General features: G+C 39.7%; 1 protein-coding gene across 1 annotated transcript in view; it reads right to left on the bottom strand.

The window, feature by feature from the left end:
* Positions 1-6,608: 6,608 nt before the first annotated feature.
* IQCH (IQ motif containing H) overlaps positions 6,609-25,193 on the bottom strand; it is a 94,544-nt gene continuing 75,959 nt past the window's right edge. Inside the window, exons 9-10 of the mRNA XM_057724877.1 lie at positions 16,936-17,058; positions 6,609-6,620 (exon numbers count right to left, since the gene is read on the bottom strand). Coding sequence (XP_057580860.1) covers positions 6,609-6,620; positions 16,936-17,058 — 135 coding nt within the window. The remainder of the gene's footprint in view (positions 6,621-16,935; positions 17,059-25,193) is intronic.

Here is a 25,193-nt window from a genome sequence, read left to right as displayed (position 1 = left end):
TAGGTTATTTCTTGCTGAGTTTGGAAGGAGGAAGAGATTGTTTCATACTCTGAAATAACACAAATAGATTTTAGTTTAATAAGTAAAACAAGATGACTTAATAAACAATTTTTTAAAAAGAGCATTACATTACAATCTGTTCTGATACATCTCCTAGCAAACAAAGCAAACTAACTTTCCCTTCCTTTTATTCCTAATAGCAAAATGAATGTTGCCCCATTTTTGGCTGCAGATTGGAATCCACAATGAGTAATGCATTCCAAGATCATTCATTTATCAGGTTCAGAGAGGTTTTGTTTGTTTATTTGTTTTTTTTTTTTTTTTATCATCTTTGGACTGTAGGTTTTCTTCAAATCTCAATTTGTTTTCCTCTGTTACTCCTAGAATGGCTTCAATGTCATCAATGGCAGTCTGTAAATGAACAGTAAAAATAATACTTGTTACCTCCAGACATGACCTCTTACAAGTCTTCCACCCAGCCCCTCAAGCATTTGCTCCTTTTTGGAGTTAAGTGTGGTTTAGACCAGTTCTGCTCAAAGTGTATTCCACTAACCAGCACCCATCTACAAATTCTTGGTTATCAGTCAATGAAATGGGTAAAAAAATTGAGAGTAAGAACCTGGAAACCTTTATGGAAATTTTTGTCTATTAAATCGAATAATGAAAAAAAGGGCTTCTATTTTATGTCTTCAATTTTTTTCATTTCATTTTTCTAGTAATTCATTTTTGTTGTATTTTACAAAAGTATTGATGCATACTTGTCAGAAAAAACAAAACAAACAGGTCCTTAACTGCAGATAATTTAAGATACACTGGTCTAGTCACCCTAAAATGAGGGCTAGTAGGCTGTTGGGAGCATTTATTTCCATTGGTTTTGGGGAGGAAAAATGGCACCTTTTCATTTTATTTTATTTAGTTATTTTTAATGAGGTAGAATTCACATACCATAAAATTCACTCTTGTAAAGTATATAATTCAGTGGTTTTTACTGTTTTCAGAAGCAGCCACCACTACTATGTCGGTCAAGAATATTTTCATCACCCCAAGTAGAAACTCATATACCCAATAGCTGCCATTCTCCATTTTCCACCTCTTCTAGCTCTTGGCAACCTCTAATCTATTTTCTGTCTCTATGGATTTGCTTACTCTGGACATTTCTTGTAAATGGAATCATACAATATGTGGCCTTTATGTCTTAACATAATGTTTTCAAGTTCATCCATGCTGTAGCATGGATCAGAACTTAATTTCCTTTTTATGGCTGACTAATATCGCATTGTATCTATTATCTATTTTTACTTTGGTTGCTTGCACTTTAGGTATATCTAAGAAACCATTACTAACCATTTACACCTATGTCTTCCAATGTATGAAATATTATTCATTTAATATAATATAATGGGATTCACCTATTTATCAGTTGATGGGAATTTGGGTTGTTTCTACTTTTAGGCTATTATGAATAATGCTTCTATGAACATTAATATACAAGTTTTTATATGAACATATATTTTCAATACTCTTGGATATATAACTAGATGTGGAATTGCTGAGTCATGTGGTAAATTTCGTTCTTTCTTTCTTTCTTTCTTTCTTTTTTTTTTTTTGGCGGTGCTATACAGCTCATGGGCTCTTAGTTCTCCAACCAGGGATTGAACCAAGGGCCTCAGCAATGAAAGCATGGAGTCCTAACCCCTAGACTGCCAGGGAATTCCCCATATGGTAGTTTTATGTTTTAACATTTTGAGGAAATAAGAAATTATACATGGCAGTGACACCATTTTACATTCCTATTAGCAATATATGAGGATTCTAGTTTCTCCATATCCTTGTCAAGCTTGTTATTGTCTGTCTTTCTGCTTGTAGCCATCTTAAGTATGAAATGGTATCTTGCTGTTTTGATTTGCATTTCACTAATAACTGATGATGTTGAGCATTGTGTATTTGCATATCTTCTTTGAAAACTGTCTATTCAAGTCCCTTGCTCATTTTTAAATTGGGTTATTGGTCTTTCTGTTGTTGAATTGTAAGTGTACTTTTTATACTGTGGACACTAGAAACTTATCAGATTTATGATTTGCAAATGTTTTCTCCCATTCTGTAAGTTGTCTTTCCACTTGCTTGAGTGTCCTTTGGTGCACACAGAAGTATTCAATTTTGATGGAATTTAACTTACTATTTTCACATTGATTGATTGTACTTAACGAACATATAGTATCTAAGAAACCCATTGCTAACCACAAGGTCATCAAGATTTATACCCATTTTCTTCTGAGTTTAATAATTTTAGCTCTTACATTTATGTCTTTGATCCAATTTTACTTAATTTTTGTATATGCTGTGGAGTAGAGAGGTACAACTTCATTCATTTGTATGTGGGTATCCATTTATCCCAGCACCACTTGTCAAAAAGTCGGTTATTTTCTCACTGAATGGGCTTGGCACTAGTTGAAAATCATTTGACTGTAAAAGTGAGGATTTGTTTCTGGACTCTCAGTTCTATTCCATTGAGCTATATGTCTATTCTTATGACAGTACCCCACAGTCATGATTACTGTAGCTTTGTAGTAAGTTTTTAACATCGAGAGGCCCTCTAATTTTGTTCTTCTTTTTCAAGATTATTTTGACTATTCTGGATCTCTCGCTTTTCCACATGAATTTTAGGATTATGTTGTCAATTTCTGCAGTAAAGCCAGCTGGGATTTTGATAGGAATTGCAATGAATCTGTGAATCAATTTGGAGAGTACTGCCATTTTAGCAATGCTAAGTCTTCTATTCCATAAATATAGAATTTTCCCACTTAATTTAGGTCTCTCTTTTTTTAAAAATTATTTCTTTATATATTGGTTGCTCTGGGTCTTCATTGCCTGCTTGTAGTGGTTTCTCTTGTTGTGGAGCATGAGCTCGAGGCACATGGGCTTCAGTAGTTGTGGCACATAGGCTCAGTAGTTGTGGTGCACAGGCTTAGTTGCTCCGAGGCATGTGGGATCTTCCCTGCATTGGCAAGCATATTCTTAACTGCTGTGCCATCAGGGAAGTCCCTAGGTCTCCTTTTTGTTAACACTGTTTTGTAGTTTTCATCGAATAGGTCTTGTACTTCTGCTAAACTTATTCCTAAGCATTTTATTCTTTTTTATTTAAAAATTGATTTAAAAACTATTTTTGGATTGTTCATTGCTAACGTATAGAGATACAATTGATATTTGTATATTGATCTTGGGTCTTACAGCCTTGCTGAATTTGTTTATTAGCTCTAATAGATTGTTTCTGGGTTCTTTAAGATTTCTATATATTAGATCATGGCATTGGTAAATAGAGATAATTTTATTTCTTTCCAATCTGGGTGCCTTTTATTTCTTTTTCTTGCCTAACTGACTTAGCTAGAACCTCCAGTAGAATGATGGATAGAAATGGTGAGAGCGGACATCCTTGTCTTGCTCCTGATCTTAGGGGGAAAGCTTTCAGTCTTGCACCATTAACTATGATGTTAGCTGTGGGTTTTTCTTAGATGTCCTTATCAGGTTGAGGAAGTTACCTTTTATTCCTAGTTTGTTTGAGTGTTTTTATCAAGAACGGGTGTTAGATTTTGTTAAATGCTTTTTCTGCATCACCTTCCATTGTTATTTGGCCTTTATTTTGCTGGTAAATCCTTGTTTACAAACTGAAAATACTTATTAGACTGTGATTAGGATACTAGACAGAAAATATTACCCAAAGTGAATCTATTTCTCTTTTTTTTAAAAGAACTTTATTTATTTATTTATTGGCTACGTTGGGTCTTCATTGCTGTGTGTGGGCTTTCTGTAGTTGCAGAGAGTGGGAGCTACTCTTCATTGCAGTGCACAGGCTTCTCATTGAGATGGCTTCTCCTGCTGCGGAGCACGCATGGGCTCTAGGCGCGCGGGCTTCAGTAGTTGCACCATGTGGGCTCAGTAGTTGTGACTCTCAGGCTCTAGAGCAGAGGCTCAGTAGTTGTGGTGCACCGGCTTAGTTGCTCCGCGGCATGTGGAATCTTCCCAGACCAGGGATCGAACCCATGTCCCCTGTGTTGGCAGGCGGATTCTTTTTTTTTTTCTGTAATTTTAGATATATTTATTTATTTTAATATTTGGCTGCGTTGGGTCTTCGTTGCTCTGCATGGGCTTTTCTTTCCAGTTTTGGTGAGTGGGGGCTACTCTTTGTTGCGATGCACAGGCTTCTCATTGAGGTGGCTTCTCTTGTTGTAGAGCATGGGCTCTAGGTGCAAAGGCTTCAGTAGTTGCAGCAAGTGGGCAGTTGTGTCACACAGGCTTGTGACTCTGCAGCATGTGGGATCTTCCTGGACCAGGGCTGGAACCCGTGTCCCCTGCATTGACAGGAGGATTCTTAACCACTGTACCACCAGGGAAGTCCCTATTCCACTTTTCATGTTTTTTAAAATCACTCCTATTTTGTTGAGATTTAAAGTTTTTACCTTTAGACCTTCTAGCAAGAGTAAAAAAAGTCAAGATAACAGTGATTAACAAACATATGGACACCAAGTGGGGAGAGTGGGGAGGGCTGAGGGGGAATGAATTGGGAGATTGGGATACCAAATTGTACACTCTAAATACATGCAGTTTATTGTATGTTAACTGTATCTCAATAAAAGTTCTTAAAAAAAAAGATAACAGTGATTCACATGAGAAGGCTAGAAACATTGAGATATTTAAAGGCTACTTAAGAATATCTGACTTTTGATGATTTTTAAAGTCAGACAAAGGGCAGAGAAATAGCCTTTATTTTGTCAACAGTAGTTGGCTCTGCCAATCTCGAGACCAAGCTCTGAATCTACTAAGTCTGCATGGTTTGGGGGATAAACCATCTGCCTTAGTCTGCCCAGGCTGCTATAACAAAATACCATAGACAGGGTGGCTTAAACAACAAAAAATTATTTCTCACATTTCTGGAGGCTAGGAAGTTCGAGGTCAGGGTGTTGGCTGATTCCGTTCCTGGAGAGAACTCTCTTCCTGGCTTGTAGACAGCCATCTTTTTGCTGTATCCTCATATGGTGGGGAGAGAGACAGACAGACAGACAGAGACAGAGAGACAGAGACAGAGAGAGAGAACGAGGAAAGCTCTCTGGTCTCTTATAAGGGCACTAATCCCATCATGAGGACTCCACCATTATGAACTCACTTAAACATAACTTCCCAATGTCCCCATCTTCATATATCATCACATTGGGGATGAAGGGTTCAACATGTGAACTTTGGGGAGGACACAGTTCGGTCCACGGCTCCATCTGATTCTGACTATTAGCTGTATTTGGACAGACAACTGGTCACATGCATATAGGCTCAGAATTCTGCACTTCACAGTAACAGATGAAACAATGGTAGCTGGGAGGAACTTAGAATATAAATGATGAGCATAGAGCCTTTAGGACCAGTGAAAGTTGATGCAACACATAAAATCACATTGAAGAGTGAAGCGTTATTATCATTATTACTGTTACTAAAGGGACCAGGCCCTAGCATAAGGAAAAAAAGTATTCAAAATTTTTATTTTTATCAAGCTTTCGTTGGGCTTTCCATTTAGGAGAAAAATCACATATGGTTTCTTCCTTTCCTTTCTTTTCTTTTTCTTTCTTTCTTTTTCTTTTTCTTTTTTTTGGGAGGGGGCCACACAGGATAGATCCCCAACCAGAGGTCAAACCTGTGCCCCCTGCAGTGGAAGCACAGAGTCTTAACCACTGGACCGCCAGGGAAGTCCCTACATGTGGTTTCTGATTGAGTCCCTTGAGTTACTTGACCCATGCAAACATGATGAAGGCTTAGACTGGGAATCAGATGCAGACTCTGGTGAGCAATACCAAGTGTTCATCTCTGTTCAGCTGGTATTTTTAAGACTTTCACATAGATCCAGCTCCTGTTTTCTAGAGTTTGGAGACTTCTGGTCAATTGCACATGACTGGATTTCCTGAACCAACATCTTTAAGGGATGTTTGGAAGCTTTAAAAGGTTAGCGATGAAACACCTGTCCCACTTTGGCAAAATGGGGTGGAGCAGATGGCTTACGTATATGCTGAGGTTTTCTTCTGCTTCTCCCTACACACATTGTCCTTCCTGGGGTCTCAGAACTTCTCTGGCTCTAGAAATTTGGGCTTCCCAGGAATCCTTAGCCAGACATTGTATTATCTGAAATATAGGTAGCTTATATTCAGGATTTTTGGTTGTGACAGTCTCTGTTTTGGCTCCATTGTGACACTTCCCCTTCAACAACAGAAAGCCCTGTTGTCTTATAAGCTTAGGTTTGGAAATAGCAGTAAGTTAAAACAAATCTACTACATTTCAAAGAAAAAGTTTCAAACTATTAAATTTAACTAACGGGTTCAGTGGGAACCTTACAATAATGACCCGGCGCATTGTAAAATAGGTACTGCTCACAATGAAAAAAAAAATGGTTTAGCACTTGTTTACAATACAGCATGAGGTATTTTCAGCCCTTGTATAGAAATTAACCAGGATCGTTAGTTAATTAACACCTCACCTTAAAATTGGTCTCGCCTTGCATATTAGGTGCTGATATTTCTTGATGGATGATGAAGAGATTGCGAGCAAAGGTCATGAGGACCCCCTGGAGATCCTCACCGATTGTTCTGTTAATGATATCCAAACAAATGAGTTTACCAACGATTCCCCTCACATGCTTACAAACAATCACCCTCTCATTTGTGCCTGTCTGGTGATGGAATTTAATGAGTATTTTCAATCTCACAAGGTGGCAATCTTCAGGGAGATATGAAAGATGAGGCTCCATTTTAACTTGTCAACAAAAAGGATTTGTGTAATAAATATTTTTTATTAATCAACTTAGCAGAATGTAGGAATAGGTTCAGTCATTCCTAGCAAAAGGCTACCACTGAGCTAGGACACTGGTATTAGCTCATTTTAAAAATTGTTAGTTTAAGAGAATTGCTGTTGAGTGTAATTCATGCCTAGCAATTTAGTTGCCTACAGAGACATTTGCACCTCAGTATTCTGGAGACTTTCATCTAGGGTTTATTTTCTATTTCATGTATACAAGTGATTCCTGCTACTTATGAATGCACCCCATCTATGTGCGGAGGAGAATGTGACCCATTCATGAACAGCTGTCTTTTTAAAGCTGAACACACATTTAAAGAAGATTTCAGAGGCGATTTGCAAACCGTCCTATAGAATTAAACTATGGTTAGCGAACATTCCCAAACAACTAGATCATTGTAAGTTTTAACTTGGAAACAAAACTCCAGGGTATTTTTCTAGCTATTTTTCAAACTTTTTAAAAATCAAAGTTAAAAACAGATTAAATGAATGGATTAATTTTTAAAAATTGTTCTGTCCTGAGGGGGTAAACATAAAGAGCTAGCTGCCTCTTAAGGCAGCTGCAAAGAATTTTGGGATTACTTCTTTCCCAGTTGTTAACTGTAAAATAAGTCACCTTAGAGTCTAAGGCTTAGACACTTGTGGAATGGCTTCCTTCCAGCCTGAATGGGCTTTCCCTTGGGTCAGGGTGGGAGTAGAAAGCTTCCCAGGCTCCAAGAGAGGAGACCAGAGCTCAATGTTCTGCCACTGGCTGTGTGACTTTGGGGAAGTTACTTAAACTCTCTGGGTCTTCATTTCTTTTACTCTGAAATGAAGGAATTGGTCTAGATAAGTACTTCCAAACTTTTTGAGTTATATTCCCAAAATCCAAGGACCACCTACCCAAACCCCTTATAGCTACTGAACATTAGTATCTCTTCTTTTAATGGAAAAAAACAGTAGCCAAAGGCAACTTCAGAGTCATTAATTTTTAACAGTGATTTGTATTTTATTGCCACAGGGTCAGTATGTATTAGACACTGGGTGCTTCTCCAAACAAATTCCTGGGCTCCATCCAGATCAACAAAATCAGAATCTTTGATTGTGTAGTTTCACCAAGCCCCTCAAGGTGATTCTTACATATACTAGAGACTGAGACTCGTAATTAAAAAAAATTGTGTGTGTGTGTGTGTGTGTGATGCTGGGTCCACATGGGGATTCAAGCCCCTCTTGCCACCCATCCTCAGCCTCCTCAGGTCCATGGTTCCCAAGTTGGGAACCAAGAAACTAGATGGACTCTTAAGTCCCCTTCCCTGTTAATAATTCATTTCTAGAATTTCCTTCATTTCTCCCTTCCTTGAAATTTCTCCTCAAACTCCACTATTTCCAGAAATATTCCAGTATAAATGGAGTCAGTATGAAGTTATCCCAGTAAAGCCAAACCACAAAATTCTGGTCTTAGCTCCCCTGCTTGGAGCCCTCACCTGATATGACCTGATTGCAATAAAGCCAAACAAAGCCCAGCCAACTCATGGAAAGCTTCTCCTTAATCCTCCAGAGAAAATCAAGCAACACAAAGAAAAGTTTATATTTGTTCATCTTTTCCTTTTCAATATGCTATAGATATTAAAAGGAAGAAAAATGTAGGATAGAAGCAGTTTCCCAATAAGTCAATATTACTTAAAGGTACCAAATAATCATATTCTAAGATATGAATAAGACACACTTCAAGGTTGTGGTTCTAAAGGTCTGAGACCTAGATGAGGAGACAACTTTTCTAGCTCTCCAGAATAACCTGAAGAGAAATTTGCAGGAAACAGGGAGGCATAGAGAATCCTCCTGAGTGGTGCAATAGGACTCTTAGCATAAACGTATCTTGAGGAGACTGCCTCAGGGCTGGAACTGGATCTGCGGAGGGGCTACAGACCCTGTCTTTTTAGGGAGCATCTTGCCAAGTCACCAGAGCATTTTTCTAAGCATCCAGAATGACAACTGCCCTTCTGCAATCAGGACATCTGAGCTGGTTCCTTATCGGTCAGATTTGCTGGCCTTGTAGGTGTATGTGTTTGAGTGTAATATGTTGTTAAAACTAGCCTCTTACCCATCAATTTTGGATAATTAATCAGTTATGAACTCCCGCTGACACATCTAAAGTCAATTTATGAAATACTTAAAGATCTAAATAAAACAAGATATACTTTCAATAAATCAGCATGCTGATTAAAATGCATGAGAAGCATCATTCTTGGTTGTTATAGTCTATTTTCTTAGCTTATTGCATCTCTTAGACACAATTCATACTCACAACATTCCCAACTTGTCTCTCTTCAGGTGTTCATAGAATATAAATATAGTTCCTTGTCTGTCCTATAAAATTTGAATGGGAAGAAAAGAAATAGCATATTATGCTGGAAACAAAGTAAAGAAAATGTACTACACTAAGATCACTTAGGCTGATTTGAATTGAAATCTAGAGCTAAATATGAATATTGTGAGAAGCACATTTGGAAAGGCTGTCTCCAGAATATAGAATAGATATGTTCCAGGACAGTGGTTTGTCTTTTTTTTTTAATTGAGATTATAATTTACATATAACATTGTATAAGTTTAAGGTGTACATGTTGATTTGATATATTTATTTATTGTAATATGGTTACCACTATAGCTTTAGCTAAGACCTCTATCTCATCACATAATTATCATCTCATTTTTGTGGTGAGAACATTTACGATCTAGTCTCATAGCAGTTTTGGAGTATATAATATAATATTGTTGACTGTAGTCACTATGCTGTTCATTAATCCCCAGAACCTGTTCATCTTTAAACTGGAAGTTTGTATCCTTTGACCAACATCTTCCCAATCCCCCACCCACACTGGGCCCTGGTAACCATCATTCCACTCTGTTTCTATGAGTTTGACTTTTTTAGATTCCACATATAAGTGATATTGTATAATCTTTGTCTTTGCTGGCTTATCTCACTTAGCATAATGCAGTCAAGTTCATCTGTGTTGTTGCAAATGGCAGGATTTCCTTCTTTCTCATGGCTGAGTAATATTCCATTTTATATATATATATATATATATATATATATATACGCCACATCTTTTTAAATTGATATATAGTTGATGTACAATATTATATTGTACAACATAGTGATTCACAATTTTTTAAAGGTTATAACCCATTTCTAGTTACTATAAAATATTGGCTATATTCCCTGTGCTGTACAATATATGCTTGTAGCTTATTTATTTTATACATAGTGGTTTGTACTTCTTAATCCCCTATCCCTGTCTCGTCCCTCCCACCTTCCCTCCCACCGGTAACCACTGTTGTTCTCTGTGAATGTTTTTCTTTTTTGTTATATTCACTAGTTTGTTGTATTTTTTAGATTCCACATATAAGTAATAACAAATAGTATTTGACTTATTTCACTAAGCATAATACCTCTAAGTCCCTCCATGTTGTTGCAAATGGCAAAATTTCATTGTTTTTTATGGCTGAGTAATATTCCATTGTACATACGAGGGTGACTCAAAAATCATCTGCACTCTGGTTATATTAAAAATTCCGTAAATTCTACAGCCAGAGTGCAGATAATTTTTGACTCACACTCGTATATACCACATCTTTATCCATTCACCTGTTGAGGAATACTTAGGTAGCTTCTGTGTCTTGGCGATTGTAAATAATGCTGCTGTGAACATTGGAGTGCATGTATCTTTTCAAATTAGTGTCTGTTTTCTTTGGATATATACTCAGGTGTGGAATTTCTGGATCATATGGTAGTTCTATTTTTAGTTTTTTGAGAAACTTCCATACTGTTTTCCACAGTGGCTACACCAATTTGTATTCCCACCATCAGTGTACAAGCGTTCCCTTTTCTCTGCATCCTCACCAACAATATGTTATTTGTGTTCCTTTTGATGATAGCCATCCTGTTAGGTGTGAGATAACATCTCATCATGGTTTTGGTTTGCATTTCTCTCATGACTGACACTGTTGAGCATTTTTTCATGGGCTTGTTGGTCATCTGTATGTCTTCTTTGGAAAACGTCTGTTCAGGTCTTTTGCCCAATTTTTAATCAGGTTTCTTTTTTTCTCATGTTAAGTTGTATGAGCTGTTTATGTATTTTGGACATTAACCCTTTATTGGTCATATCATTTGCAAATATTTCCTTCCATTCAGCAGGTAGTCTTTTGTTTTGTCAGTGGTTTCCTTTGCTTTGTAAAAGCTTTTAAGTTTGATTAGGTCCCATTTGTTTGCTTTGGCTTTTGTATTCTTTGGGAATCTGCCTTTCAGCTCACTTCCTGGGTGATTCTCACGCACATCAAAATTTGAAAACCACTTTTCTAAGAGCAAAGGATAAAAAAATATAGGGAAACAGTTTGTTGTATGGAAAATAATTTGTACTTCAAAGGAAAACTATGTGCTGTCTATACCACACCTTGATTCTATAGGAGATATTTTACAACTCTAAGTTGTAGATGACTGAGAGACAAGCAAATTCTGTCCAGTCTGGTAGAGGTTCTTGATTTTCCTCTCCTGTTCCCCTTGTGGAAAAACCGGTTTTGCCTTCATTTGCATATTCATTTCGATAGTCACGATCTATAAAGATGTCTGTTGTTTTCGATTCTTTTTTGTGCTGGTTATAACATCTGCCTAATTCTTCTCTCTTAAATAAAATCTTTATTATGTGTTTAGTTTTGTATGTTTGAGAGGCAGGATTTTATCCTTTTTTGAAAACTGTCTTTTAACAGTTATGTCCAAATAAATAACAGTTAACACTGGAACTGTCCAGTAGTGGAAATGGCTGCCCCGTGAAGCTGTGAACTTCCTATCGCTGGAAGTACAGAAAAGAAAACTACATTTTGAGGACTGATAAAAGATACTGCATGCCAGAATTATGACTGCCCGTTGACTCCCCATTTTATCAGAAAATCGACAGACATTGGACTAGAATGATGGTCAATGCTGGCTGCACATTAGAATCATCTGAGTGCTGTAAAAATTTAATGCCTAGGCCCTACCTCCAGAAATACTGATTTAATTGGTCTGGAGTGGGTCCTGGGTACAGTGCCAGGCTAAGCCATATTGGAGCCTAAGGCAAAGGAATAGCATCAGTATATTGTAATTTAAAATATTGATATTTTGTTCATTATGGATTTCTGGCATTAATTTTGATTTTTAACATATTGCATTACAATATTATTTATCTTTATTACTGAGGTGCTTTGGATAAGTGCCTCACTTGCCTTACCCTAATCCCAGCCCTGCCTGAGCATCTGTACTTTTTAAACCTCCCCACTCAGGCCATTCTAATACGCAGCCAGGCCTGAGAGCTATTGACTAGTTGGTCTTGTCCTGCATCCTTTACTGTGGTAGGCAGTAGCCACATGGGGCTATTGAGAACTTGAAATATTAGTAATTGAAATTGAGTTGTGCTATAGCTTTCAAAGACTTAGTACAAAAATCTAAAGTATCTTATTAATTTTTATACTGATTACATGTTGAAGTGATAATATTTGTTTTCTTTTGGGGGAGCATCCTTTTCTTGATGCTGATTTCTGAATCAATCAGGTCGGCTAGGTTATGCTGCAGTCATTAAAAAAACAATTCTTAGTTTGTGTAACAAAAAAGTTGGTTCTTGCTCACACTCCATTTCCCACATGGGTCAGCATGGATCTCTGGTCCCTGTTGGTACACTCAGGGCTGAAGGAGGCTTCATCTCAGTGTGCTTCCAGGATTGGCTGGAAGTGGAGTGGCTCTTAAGAACATAGAAAGGACATATATCACTTCTGTTCATATTTCACTGGCCAAAACAAGTTACATGGCCATGCCTGACTTCAGGAAGAGGGTGGAGGAAGTATAATTCATTACGTGTCTGGAAGGAGGAGAATCAGAACATCCTGAACCTTAATGATCGCCACCATGGCAGTACCTTGGCCCGAGGAAGTGCTTGCTGATGGTTGTGGAGCTATTAAGTATCACGGCGCACTGCTTATGTGTATACAAGACCAGCCCTGCCACACTGTCGTAGGCAGTAAACTTGACACTTTTCTCCATGTGGCTTTCATTACAAGTTCATTTCATTAGGAAATCAGTGGGGGTATTTTGTAGCATTACAGAAATACCAAGAATGAGTCCCACAAAGTTGGTTACCAACTCAGCAATGCTTCCTTCCAATATTCTGCAAGGAAAAATAAACTCATAGGGTGATCTCATTTCCCTTTTTCACCCCTGAGATTTTGGACAAGAAACATCATTTGAAATTCTATGATGACAATGGGAAGAAAAACATAATGTTGTGAATAAGTACTTTTGAGGATTCTTCTTTTGGTAGCAATGACATTGATGTATTGTTAATGTTGCTTCTTTTTCTGGAAAGAGCCACCCACATTAAATGTGACCAAGAGTGGAAGCAGGTAGCATGGGTTAACACTGGAATTTAGGTAAGTCATCTTCTTTTTAGACTCAGAATGACCTGAGGTAATAAAATTTTAGGGAAGTTAATTGTTAAACATAACTTTCTTTTCTTTTGAAAGTTGGAGATCGTCATGGGGGTTATGGAGAAGTTTGTGCTTCTTCAGCTGAAGAATATGCAAGAATTACCTAGGTGGACCATTTTATTTGAAATGGATCCCATTCTTGGACTGGATTGGTAATAATATTTTAGAAACGTACATAGTTAGAAAACAGTCCTTAGGGGGGAAAAGGTACATAGGGGATACCCTGGTGTAAGAAAAAGAATCATATTTGACTTTATGGACAATTATGGATTAAGGCATTCCGTAAAATGCCTGGCTGTGTGACCTGGGGAAAATGCTTAAACTCTTTAAGCATAAATTCTTACACAAGAGATATGAAGATTGAAGAGCTAATAAAGTAACAGTGCTTAGCACAGTGCCAGCCCATAGTAGGTGCTTGGTAAATGCCTTTCCAAGAAAAGGCAATGGGGAGAACAAGTGGAGAGTTTTGACCAGGGGTTGACCCTAGGGTCTGAAAAGATGAGAATCCATCTTAGGAAAAATAGAGCAAGGACATTGTTAGAGAATTCCCAAATTTTCCAAGTAGTCACACGTCTCCTTCTTACCTCGGATTTTTATTACTCCATTTCTCCTCTCTTCTTATACTTTTGTTTATTATTTGCTCTTTTTCTTTCTATTTAGCCCCTTCTACCTTATTTTTATAGATTGTTCCAGTCTCTGGATTTCATCCTCTCTATTTTCTTCTGTTATCTTTTTCTTCTTCATATTGTTCCATCACTCCATTGTTCCCAATCTATATTTCTCTTTCACTTCCATTTCATCTTTCATCCTTTTTTTTTTAAATTATGTTTGTTTATTTACTGGCTGCATTGGGTTTTTTTCATTGCTACACGCAGGCAGGAGCTACTCATCGTTGCAGTGCGCAGAGTTCACATTGTGGTGGCTTCTCTTATTGTGGAACATGGGCTCTATGTGCATGGGCTTCAATAGTTGTGGCACACAGGCTCAGTAGTTGTGGTGCATGGGCTTAGTTGCTCCACGGCATGTGGGATCTTCCCCGACCAGGGATCGAACCCATGTCCCCTGCAGTGGCATGCTGATTCTTAACCACTATGCCACAGGGAAGTCCCTCTTTCATCCTTTATATGTTGTTTAGCACAGGTGACCTGGAGGCAGAGTCTATGAGATTACGCCTGTCATGTCTTCTGTGCCTGTCTGCCCTTTCTTTATTCTTCTCACCCTCAGTGGAACCCCTTCCTCTGCACCATCCACTGTTTCCCCTGGGCCATAACAGCCTGCTTCCTGTACTAAATTTTGTTCTTAGAAATGAATCTGATCAACTCAGACCCATAAAGGTGTAAATAACTTATAAAGTTTGGTGCTTTACTTTTCCCAGGAGTACTAGAACTTCAATCAGGTACAAAGCCTTCAGCCAAAGATATAAATCTCTAATAATAATCTCGGACAATAGAAAGTCATGGAGCACATTTTCTTTTCAGCAGGAGGCTTTCCCTGCCAAATATGCCCACTCACAGACTTGTTCTACTTTGATATTTTAGAAGAAAATAAGTTGATTCAGTTAAAGCTAGAGTTAGATTTAGCCATCTTCTGGTACATGGAAGTCTAATCAATTTGGGGCTAAAAACTACAGTTGACCCTTGAACAACGTGGGTTTGAACTGCATGGGTCCACTTATATGCACATTTTTTTCAACAATAAATACTCCACCACTACATATGCATGATTGGTTGAATCTTTGGATGCCAAACTGAGGATACAGAGGGCCAACTATAGGTTACACTTGAATTTTTGATTATGTGGAGGGTCAGCACCCCAACCCTGGCATTGTTCAAAGGTCAACTGTATTAATTCCAAAGAGATTGTGTTGAGCAGATGCAATAATTAATTTTAGATAAATCAGTTCAATCTGTCCTTTTCATTCTTTCTATATTTTATCAATTTTAATGTAATTTGCAAGCAAATATGAGCTTCATTGTATGTGTTTGCAGACACATAATCAGTCTAATCAAAAGGCTGTATGCTCCCTGACAGTGCCCTGCAGTGCGGTGGGGATTGCCAAGTGTCAGCCCAGTCATCCTATTCACTGTTGGCTGTGTGCCGAAGGTCTGTATGCCTTTCAAGGGCCTATAACAATATTTGAACCCTGAAAAATTCTATTTGTTTTCAAGTATGAAAAATAGAAATTAATATAGAACTGAGTATCTACAAATCAAAACATTAGATCAATTGGTTTTTGCTCAATTCTTTGTCATTATCTATAAATTATATTTAACGTGAGAGGTGAATATATTTTAATATGTTTGGTGTGATGTGGAAGGGTGTTCCACAAGTAAGAGTGTGTGGGGTCACTCAGGTCTTAGAATAGCCCTCTCAGAATTTCAGATTTGAAGATCTGAATCAAAGTGCAAAATCATGAAACTATTTCTCAAAGTAGGATGAATCTCTAGGCACAAAATGGAGGTTCTAGTTTAGGTAGGAGATATTACACCCCACTTTGCCCCCATCCAGCTATACTAAGGATGAAGAAGCTGAGTAGGGGCCATCAATGTCATCAATGTCTATTTTGGAAATAGACCAAAAACAGGGGAGACTGTTTTGTCTTGTTTTTTAAATCAGAACTCCTCCTAGAAAGAAACTATGATATGTAGGTATAAGGATGCTATGGATTGAATTGTGTATTACCTCACCCACCCTCCCAATTCATATGTTTAAGTTCTAATCCCCCGTGTGAATGTATTGGAAACAGACTTTAAGGAAATGGTTACGGTTAATGAGGTCCTAAGGGTGGAGCCCTGTTCAGTTAGAACTTGTGTCCTTCTAGAAGAGGTTATAGAGACCCCAGAGATTGCTCTCTCCCTGCCACGTCAGGACACAGCAAGAAGGCAGTTATTCTGCAAGTCAGGAAGGGTCCTCACCAGGGACTGAATTGACTGGCAACTTCACCTTGGATTACCCAGCCCCACCCCCCCACCCCCTCAACACCCCCTCCCCGAACTGTGGGAAATAAATTTCTGTTAAGCCATCTTTTTTTTTTTTTTTTTAATATTTATTAATTTGGTCGCACCGGTTCTTAGTTGCGGCAGGTGGGCTCCTTAGTTGTGGCATGCAAACGCTTAGTTGCGGCATGTGGGATCTAGTTCCCTGACCAGGGATGGAACCCAGACCCCCTGCATTGGGAGCGCAGAGTCTTATCCCCTGTGCCACTAGGGAAGTCCCTAAGCCATCTTGTATATGGTCTTTTGTTATGGCAGTCCAAGCAGGCTAAGAGGATGTTCATTAGTAAGCAGCTTTGGGTGGGGTCAGAAAGCTCAGGACATGCTTCAAGATGAAGAGATGGTCCCCCAAATTACTCCTAAGTCTGGTGCGCTACAGGGCTTTTGCTTTACTAAGGTGGGTGTACAAGTTTGGGGTCAGAGATCAACTTCCCAGGACCAAGTACCACCCCCTGTGGAGTTGCCTTTCTGCCCTTCCCCAAGCAGCACTCACCCTTCCTTTAAATACATGTCAAACCAACGTTGAAAGAATATCTGTTTGAAGGGGCACCAAATTATTAGCTGCCTAGATCACCCACAGGCCTGTATTTGGTCCAGCCTTGGCCACCGTCACCCTTCATACCTCAATATCATAGCCGATGCCATGGGCCTTACACATCTGGAGAAAAACATACTGGAAAATCAGAGAGAGATTTTCGTGCCTCAGCTGGGTGCTTATCACCGCATAGCGACTGGTTGCCAGTGACTGAAAAAAAAATCACAAGTGAATGTCGGACTCTACAAAATATCTAAATAAACTTTTAATTTTAGAATAACTGTGGATTAAGAGAAAAGTTGCAAAGATAATACAGACAGTTCCTGTATAGCCCACACCCAGTTCCCCTATTGTTAACATCATATGTTGATGTGGTACGTTTGTCACAACTAAGGAACCAGATTGCCACATACTATCAAGTCCACACTTTATTTGGATTTCATTAGTTTTCCCCTAATTCCCATATTCTGTTCCAGGGTCCCCTCCAGGACACCACATTATATTTATTTGCCATGTCTCCTTAGGCGCTTCTGGGCTGTGATAGTTTCTCAGTCTCACCTGACAGTTTTGAGGAGTACTGATCAAGTATTTTGTAGAATGTCCCTCAATTTGGGTTTGTCTGATGTTTTTCTCATGATTAGATAGGGATTGTTGGTTTTGGAGAGAAGGACTACATAGGTAAATTGCCACTTTCATCACCTCATATCAAGGATACATACATCAACTTGGCTTATCAGTAATGATGCCGACCTTGGTCACCTGGCTAAGGTGGTTTTCATCAGGTTTCTTGCTGTAAAGTTTCCTTCCCCCTTTCCATACTGTGCACTATTGCAGCAAATCATTAAGTGCACTCCACCTCCTTGAGGGGACCAATGTTAGAATTTTAATTCCAGCTGCCTTCTTTGTTTGGGAAATTGCTATTTTTTACCTTGCTTGCCTATCAATGGGATATCCCAAAGAGACTGGTTACAGTAGGCCCAAAGTATTTCAACTATAATATCTCCTAAAATATTTAAAATTTAATATGTGCAAAGGAAAGTATTGAATCCTGATAGTTTTATAGCATGTCCTTTGTGAAATGTGATGTTTGCCTTTGACAGTTATCTCCTTGGGTAAATGGAAATTTGGAGAACTGCACATAGAGCCATGGCCAACCTTAGGGCATAGAAAATGGTGATGCCTGGCCCAGATTTTGAACTTTGGGGACTCTCAGGTGCTGGGCAACCAGGTTGCCCAGGTGCCTGATTTTTTTTTTGATTTTTAAAATATTTATTTATTTATTTATTGGCTGCATTGGATCTTCGTTGCTACACATGGGCTTTCTCTAGTTGCAGTGAGCAAGGGCTACACTTCATTATGGTACACAGGCTCCTCATTGCAGTGGCTTCTCTTGTTGTGGAGCACGGGCTCTAGGTGCACAGGCTTTAGTAGTTGTGGCACATGGGCTCGATAGTTGTGGCTCATGGGCTCTAGAGCACAGGCTCAGTAGTTGTGGCACACGGGCTTAGTTGCTCAGAGGTATGTCGGACCTTCCTGGAGCAGGGATCAAACCCATGTCCCCTGCATTGGCAGGCGGATTCTTTTTTTTATAAATTTATTTATTTATTTATTTTATTGGCTGTGTTTGGTCTTTTTTGCTGTGCGTGGGCTTTCTTTTTAGTTGCAGTGAGCGGGGGCTACTCTTCATTGTGGTACGCAGGTTCCACATTGCTGTGGCTTCTCTTGTTGCGGAGCATGGGCTCTAGGCACGTGGGCTTCAGTAGTTGCAGCACATGGGCTCAATAGTTGTGGCTCACGGGCTCTAAAGCTCAGGCTTAATAGTTGTGGCGCATGGGCTTAGTTGCTCCACGGCATGTGGGATCTTCCTGGAGCAGGGATCGAACCCGTGTCCCCTGCATTGGCAGGCGGATTCTCAACCACTGCACCACCTAGGAAGCCCGGCAGGCAGATTCTTAACCACCGTGCCACCTAGGAAGTCCCAACCAGGTGCCTGATTGCATGCAGTGACTTGAAATAGGAGAAGGAAAAGGAGGTGCTGCTGGTTCACAGCTGGCTGTAAGGATCCCAATGACCTGACACGCTCCCTTTTGTGAAACCCAGACTCTGTCTCTGTCTCTGAGCTAATACAGGGGAACTGGGGCAGACTTGGTTAGTGTGCAGTGAAGAGTGAACGTCCTTTCCCCACCTGCATCTCTCTCTCTCTCTCTCTCTCTCTCTCTCTCTCACACACACACACACAGATTTCATGTTCATTTTTTGTGACATCCCCCACATATTGTATCTTTTCCTTCAACATTTACTTAAAATAGTGTATTTGATGGTCACGTTATCAGCAGTAGTAATTAAGCCCATTCTTCCTACACATAAGCAGGATCCACATCTACAAAAATGTTAGGCTCCCACAGGCTAATGCATCGAATGATGCACCTCCATCGGTATTGTCCCACTTGGAGCCACTGAGAATTCTATTTTTACAAGAATATCTATTTGACCCTCTATGCCTCACAACTGTACTTTGTTATCACCCTGACCTGTCATGAGTTGTTCCTCTGGCTGGCTCCCTTACATGACTGGGAGTTTTCTGAGGGCAGGCACTGTTTGGTTTCTGAATCCCCAGGCTGGACATGATGCTAGCATTCAGTGTTTCTTGAATGAGAGAAAGAATGGATACATGAAATAGAGTAAGTGGATTGCACTTTTCTCTGACTTAAGAGACATGTCAAAGGATGTAATTGAGGGGACTGGTAGTCACTGAGTGCTTTGGGGCAGTAGCAGATATTGATTCACAAAACAGAGGACAGTCACACCATCCCTAGATGACAGTCATCTCAGGCCTTGCCCCTAGAGGACATCTTTTGGAGGACAGCATAGCTCTGGTGGACTTGGCAGGGATTATTGGTGGGGTAACAAGAACTGGCTAAGAGAAATTCTGGCTCGGGTCTGTAGTCAGTCTGGAGGAGCGTGACCACCAGGCCTGCTCACCCTGCCATGCCAGGCTGTGCCATGCTCCTGCCTTCACAATGAAGGCCCAGAAGCCTGAGCTTTTGTGTGGAAGTGAACTGTAAATACTCTGGAATTCCATTGTGGTTACTGAGCATGTAATTGCGTGGTAATTACCATGAATTCACAAGATAATTCCAAGGTTATTTTTGTCTTCTAAACTTGTCTTATGCTGCGATAGTATATAAACTAGCAAACCCAAGATCAGGCCCCAGTCAGCAAGGGAGAGAGGTAGGCAGGCATCTGATAGCAGGATCCAGCTCAGTGCTGTGTATCTTGGCTCCAAAGCAAGGCAGAAGAGCTCACTGTCCAGTATCACTGTAGAGCAAGTAAGGACAGGCTATCCTGAGGTTTCTTCTGCTCTATGGAGACAGACTGCAGTTCCCCTTCCTCCCAGACCTGGGCTTGTGATTCATAAGGAATTGGAAAGTAAAGCCAGGATATTTGGTATGTGCCTCCAAACAATGTCTTCTTTTCCATGGTCATCACCATCCTAGTCCAGACCATTATGGCCTGGAGAGCAGCTTCCCCTTTCTACTAGGGAGGTAGGGATGCAAGCAGAATTCTGTAGTGGAAAGGTTATACAGAGTCAGAATGACTGAAGTTCAAAACCTGACTAGGCCACTTGCTTTATGTGTACTCTTGAATATGCCATTTAACTTCTCTGACTTCTGATGATTAAATAAGCACCTAGCATCTGATACACAGTAGCTACTATTGTTGTTGCTGTTTCTTTGAAAATATCTACAGGGCCTGGAGCATTGTAGACCTACACTAAATGTAAATTTTCCAGGCTGTTCCTGCCCCAACTGGTACCTGGGATTCTGAGCATTACTACCAGATTGAGCATTTCCCAAACTCAGATTGGTTAATGCTCAGAACTCTTCAGTGTCTCCTCCTTGCCTTCAAGATGGAATCCAGACACCTGGGTTGGCTGGAAGACTCTCCCAGACTTTCTCAGTGGACTGCTCCAACCAATTCTCCCCCTTCCCCCTTCCCAGATTCTCTGCTACAGTCCAACTGGTTCATAACAGACCACGGGCTCTCTTCAGCTGATGTCCTTTCTGCCAGGGGAGGTCTCCCTCTCCTTGCCACGTGCTGACTGCCTTAGTGTTTAAGGCCAGACCAAGTTCTATGCTCTTAGTAAAGCAATCTCTGCCCGCACCCATCCACAGTTGTTTCTCCTAAGGACTCCAGCAGCAGGTTAAGGCACTGTCACTCAAATGGCATTTAAATGAGACCTTGTGGTTTTTCCTTGTGTATTTGCTATCTATCTTATATTTCTTTTCAACTCCTCAAGGACAGGGACTTTGTCAAATGTCTCTGCATCCTTGATGCTTGGTGAAATTCCTGGCTTAAGTGTTTAATAAACGTGTTATAATAATGCAAATAATGATGAACATACATGATACACCTACTTATTTTTAAAAGACTTAACCAACTCTGCAGTTTCTACAGGAAAAAAATGTCAATGATCTAGTGTTGTCTTTTATCCAGCCTGACAGCACAAGTGACAGTATTGTCTTGAGGATTAGATGAGTTCATAAAGACCTTGAAACAGTGTCTGGCACAGAGTAAGCACTCAAAAACAAGTTAGCTCTGACATTTGTTAAACTAAATAATTTCACAAATAAGATAAATTGTTTGAAATAAAAAAAAAACAACCAACCAGTAGATCTTTTCATCAGAAAGGGACTTGAATCAGAAAATCTGGGCTTTGCTACTTTCTTGACTTCATGATCTTGGGCAGCTCACTTAACTTTGAATAGCCTTACTTTCCTAATCTGTAAAATGGGTATGATAATCCATGTCTTATCTATGTCTTATCATGTCTTGCCTTATTTATTATCTATTTCTTGGGGATCAAATAAGCTCATGTCTATTTAAAGTATAAAGCATTATACAAACAGAAAACATAATTTTTAAAAGGCTGACTCATATAACTGACTCTCTCTGATACTGTAAAATCCATTTAGGTTTGCCAAGGAAATCATAACCTAAATGGACTTTATAGCATCAGAAGACTCCTGTGCAACCATCTGGCCCATTCAGTGCTCATTGAGTCCTGGCCTAGCTCAGAGCAGATTAGGAGCCAGTGGATAATGGTAATATGCCTGCAAATAACCTCATCACACAGGGAGATGAAGCCTCCTTTGGAAGAAGAGCTTTTTCCATGGTCTCTACCAGAGACTTCTTCAGGGATGAGCTGAAGCTGTACTCTGGGGTTGGATCATTGACTCTCAACCAACACAAGGCAGGTTGGGTAGTACAATGGTCAGACTCAAGCTTTAAAGTTTGACGGGCCTGGGCTTAATCCTGGCTTCCATACTTGCTTGCTGAGTGACCTTCCACAAGTTGCTTAACATTTCATAACCTCCATCTTCTTATCTAAAAATGAGCATAATAACAGCGCCTGCCCCATATATTGGGGTATATAAAGATTCCTGTAAAGCACTTCGTTCAAGTACCTGGTGAGGAGTAAAGGCTCAGTACATTTTGGATTTTGTTATCATGTTATTACATGCCTTATAGTTATATGCTGGTCTGTTTGGGTCCTTTGAAAAACTTGGAGCTCTTTGCTACTCATCTTTATATCCTCTGTGCTTAGTAGAATGCCTGGCACAAAGCAGGTGAACTTACTTCTAGTTGATTCTGGCTGAAAGTATTAACTGATAGCTAAGGTGATGGCTGATGAAGACTTAGGATGTGACCTGTCACAACAGTATGACTCCTTTCTAAAAGATTCTGCAAGAAAAAGACCTTTCAATGGAAGGCTGTGATATGGAGGGATGGGCCCTTCCTGTGTCCCCTTACAGGACAATTCCCCATCCCAGCACCCCACTGTACATGAGACCTGGGCCAGGCTTTATACAGAGCCCTTACTCTACAGGCCCCATAAAATCAAATGCCTCAGGAGACCCCAGGGATCATTTAGACCTCCCCTATTTTATAAATGAGGAAACTGAGGCCAGAGAGAGGATCAGAATTCATGACCCCTGACCTCCAGAGCAGTATTGTTTTCCCCAAATTCCCACTGGCCACATTGGAATGTGTGGGAATTTTAGAGGTTAGCCTTTTCTAGTAAAACAAGGAGGAAAAAAATAGAAGGCAAAATATTATTGGTAGAAGTCTAGTTTTATTAAACTACCTTTCTAAATCACAGTCTAACAAGAATGCCACAAGCCAAATAAAAGAAGCTCGAAATACTCCTTTTCACTGGAGAATATAATTTTGCTTCAGCCACAATTTAAATTGATTTAGTTCTGAGCACCAGCACTTGAAGTGTGGAGCATATTCTATTTTCGCCATGATACTTGTTTTGACAGTGATGCATTTCAGTTGACATAGTTGAAATCCTTATGTAATAAATCTCTGCCTGAAAATTAATCATGTTTATAATATTCTGAGAATTAATAACACCCATTGCTCAAATCATTAACTTAAAAAAGGAGCTTCCAAAATCTGTTCTCGGCAGTAAGGGACCACAAATAAATGAATGTTTGATAAAATAATCCAAGTAGCAGTTTAACAAGCGTAAACTTGAATGTGGTTGCAATAACACAGAACTATTGTTTAAGGGTTGGCAGAGGCTGATGAGGTTCTTATTTCAGTTACGAAGCAGGCAGCCACATGCATAATGAACTGCTCTCTGAATTATTAATGTGTTGCTTATTTAGCCTCATCTGTCTAGAAGATAATGTATCCTAACTCTAATGAGTGATTGGTTTTGTACATAATTACAGTAGCAGCAGTAGCGGGGAAATGTGTGCCTTCAAAGAAGGAGTTCTAAAAATAAAGTCATCACATAAACTCTGTTGTTGTTGCATTCTATCAAAATCAAACCCGAAGCATTTGAGAATTCATAATAAATTACAGGAGACAGAATCATTATTAACATCATAATTTAACACAAAAGGTTTTACTTAATCATTCATTACAGATCATGTGCTGTTAAAATGCTTATAAATGACCGGGGCTGTTTTAAGATGTTTACAGAGATGGTCCCTTTTGGCCACTCACCAACTGTGGTGTGGGGGGTCCACCAAGAGAGAGGAAAAGTAAAAAACAGATAGGAAAGGGTAACAACTTATGCCCAGTCTGACAGAATGTTAAGGTTAAAAAGCCATTAGGTGACTCGTTTTCATTTTCAAAGCATGCACATCTGGGACTCATCCGATCTTGTTTCCACCTTCAAGTGGTTATTTGTGGAGGACACTGGATCAGAAGCCCGTGCACCTGGTCTAACTGGGTCTAAATGAGCGTGGTTTGCCACCTGTTTCTAGTAAGGGGCCAATAGCTCTTCTTAGAGTTCAGAAAAGTTTTTGCTTTTCCCCTGCACAGCATATTATTTAAAGGAATAGGCCCAAACTGGAAACCTCTTACAGGCATTCGTTCTGAATGTGCCCTCATTATCACTGTGGTTTTATCTGTGCATTTCTTTCTTCTTGTCTTCAAAGGGGGCTGTCAATTGACTGACTGTAAACTTGACAGCATCACAGTCTGTTCACACATGTTCAGGGGCTTCAATTTGGTTGTAAATTATACTGTGTGTGCATGGTTCTTTTAAAACTCGCCTATCACACGTGCATATATGCATAGGAGCACGTGTGAGCACACACACACACAGTGGACCAGGGTGAGAACATCCATTTATCTTTCTAAAACCAAAAGCACTTTCACTTTATCCCTACATCAGAAAATCTGCAGGGCTCTTCTTCAGTGATTATAGAGATGTTTGAATTATTGAAGATCATAATGCTTCCCTCTTGTGTGCGGGCAATTCCTAAAAGGGTTTAAGACTCTTGATCACAAGAGGATTCCTGTTTGTTGCCTGTAGCTAGGATTGAAATCTATAGGCAAGATGGGGAAGATGGGAGAGTACTTCTAATTCAAAGTACAACTTCTGCTTACAGCCTTTCGAAGAAACGTACTTATACGCAGCAAATTGTCTTTGGAAGTCTCGTGTTGAATACTAACTCAGCTTCCAGCTTCCTTTTGGTAATGGCATGGAGTTAGGTTCGCTAAGCCAGAAGGTGTCAAGTTCTACTGCTGTCCTTCCCTCTGGCACTGAACTTAGGATCTTGTAGATCCCTTTGGTGAGGACAGAGGCCACAGGTGGGACCAAACCTGGGAGATTCCTAGCAGGGTCCTGGGACCTAATTAAAAGAGGTCTGTTTCTCATCCCTAGTCTAACTCTGCTTCTCTTCTTAATAAGCAAAGGGATCTAAGGTATTCCCGTGAACAAGGGTACCTCACGGGACAAGTGGATTGAGGAGGAGAAGGAGGCTGCCGCTCAAGCCCCCCAAGATATCTGGCACCCTCTCCAGGCTACCCTTCCAAGTGTA

This window comes from Hippopotamus amphibius, chromosome 2, assembly GCF_030028045.1.
Source record: "Hippopotamus amphibius kiboko isolate mHipAmp2 chromosome 2, mHipAmp2.hap2, whole genome shotgun sequence".
NCBI classification, from domain to species: Eukaryota; Metazoa; Chordata; class Mammalia; order Artiodactyla; family Hippopotamidae; genus Hippopotamus; species Hippopotamus amphibius.
The sequence above is the reverse complement of the archived record's forward strand: the minus strand, read 5'-3'. Positions and strand labels throughout refer to the sequence as shown.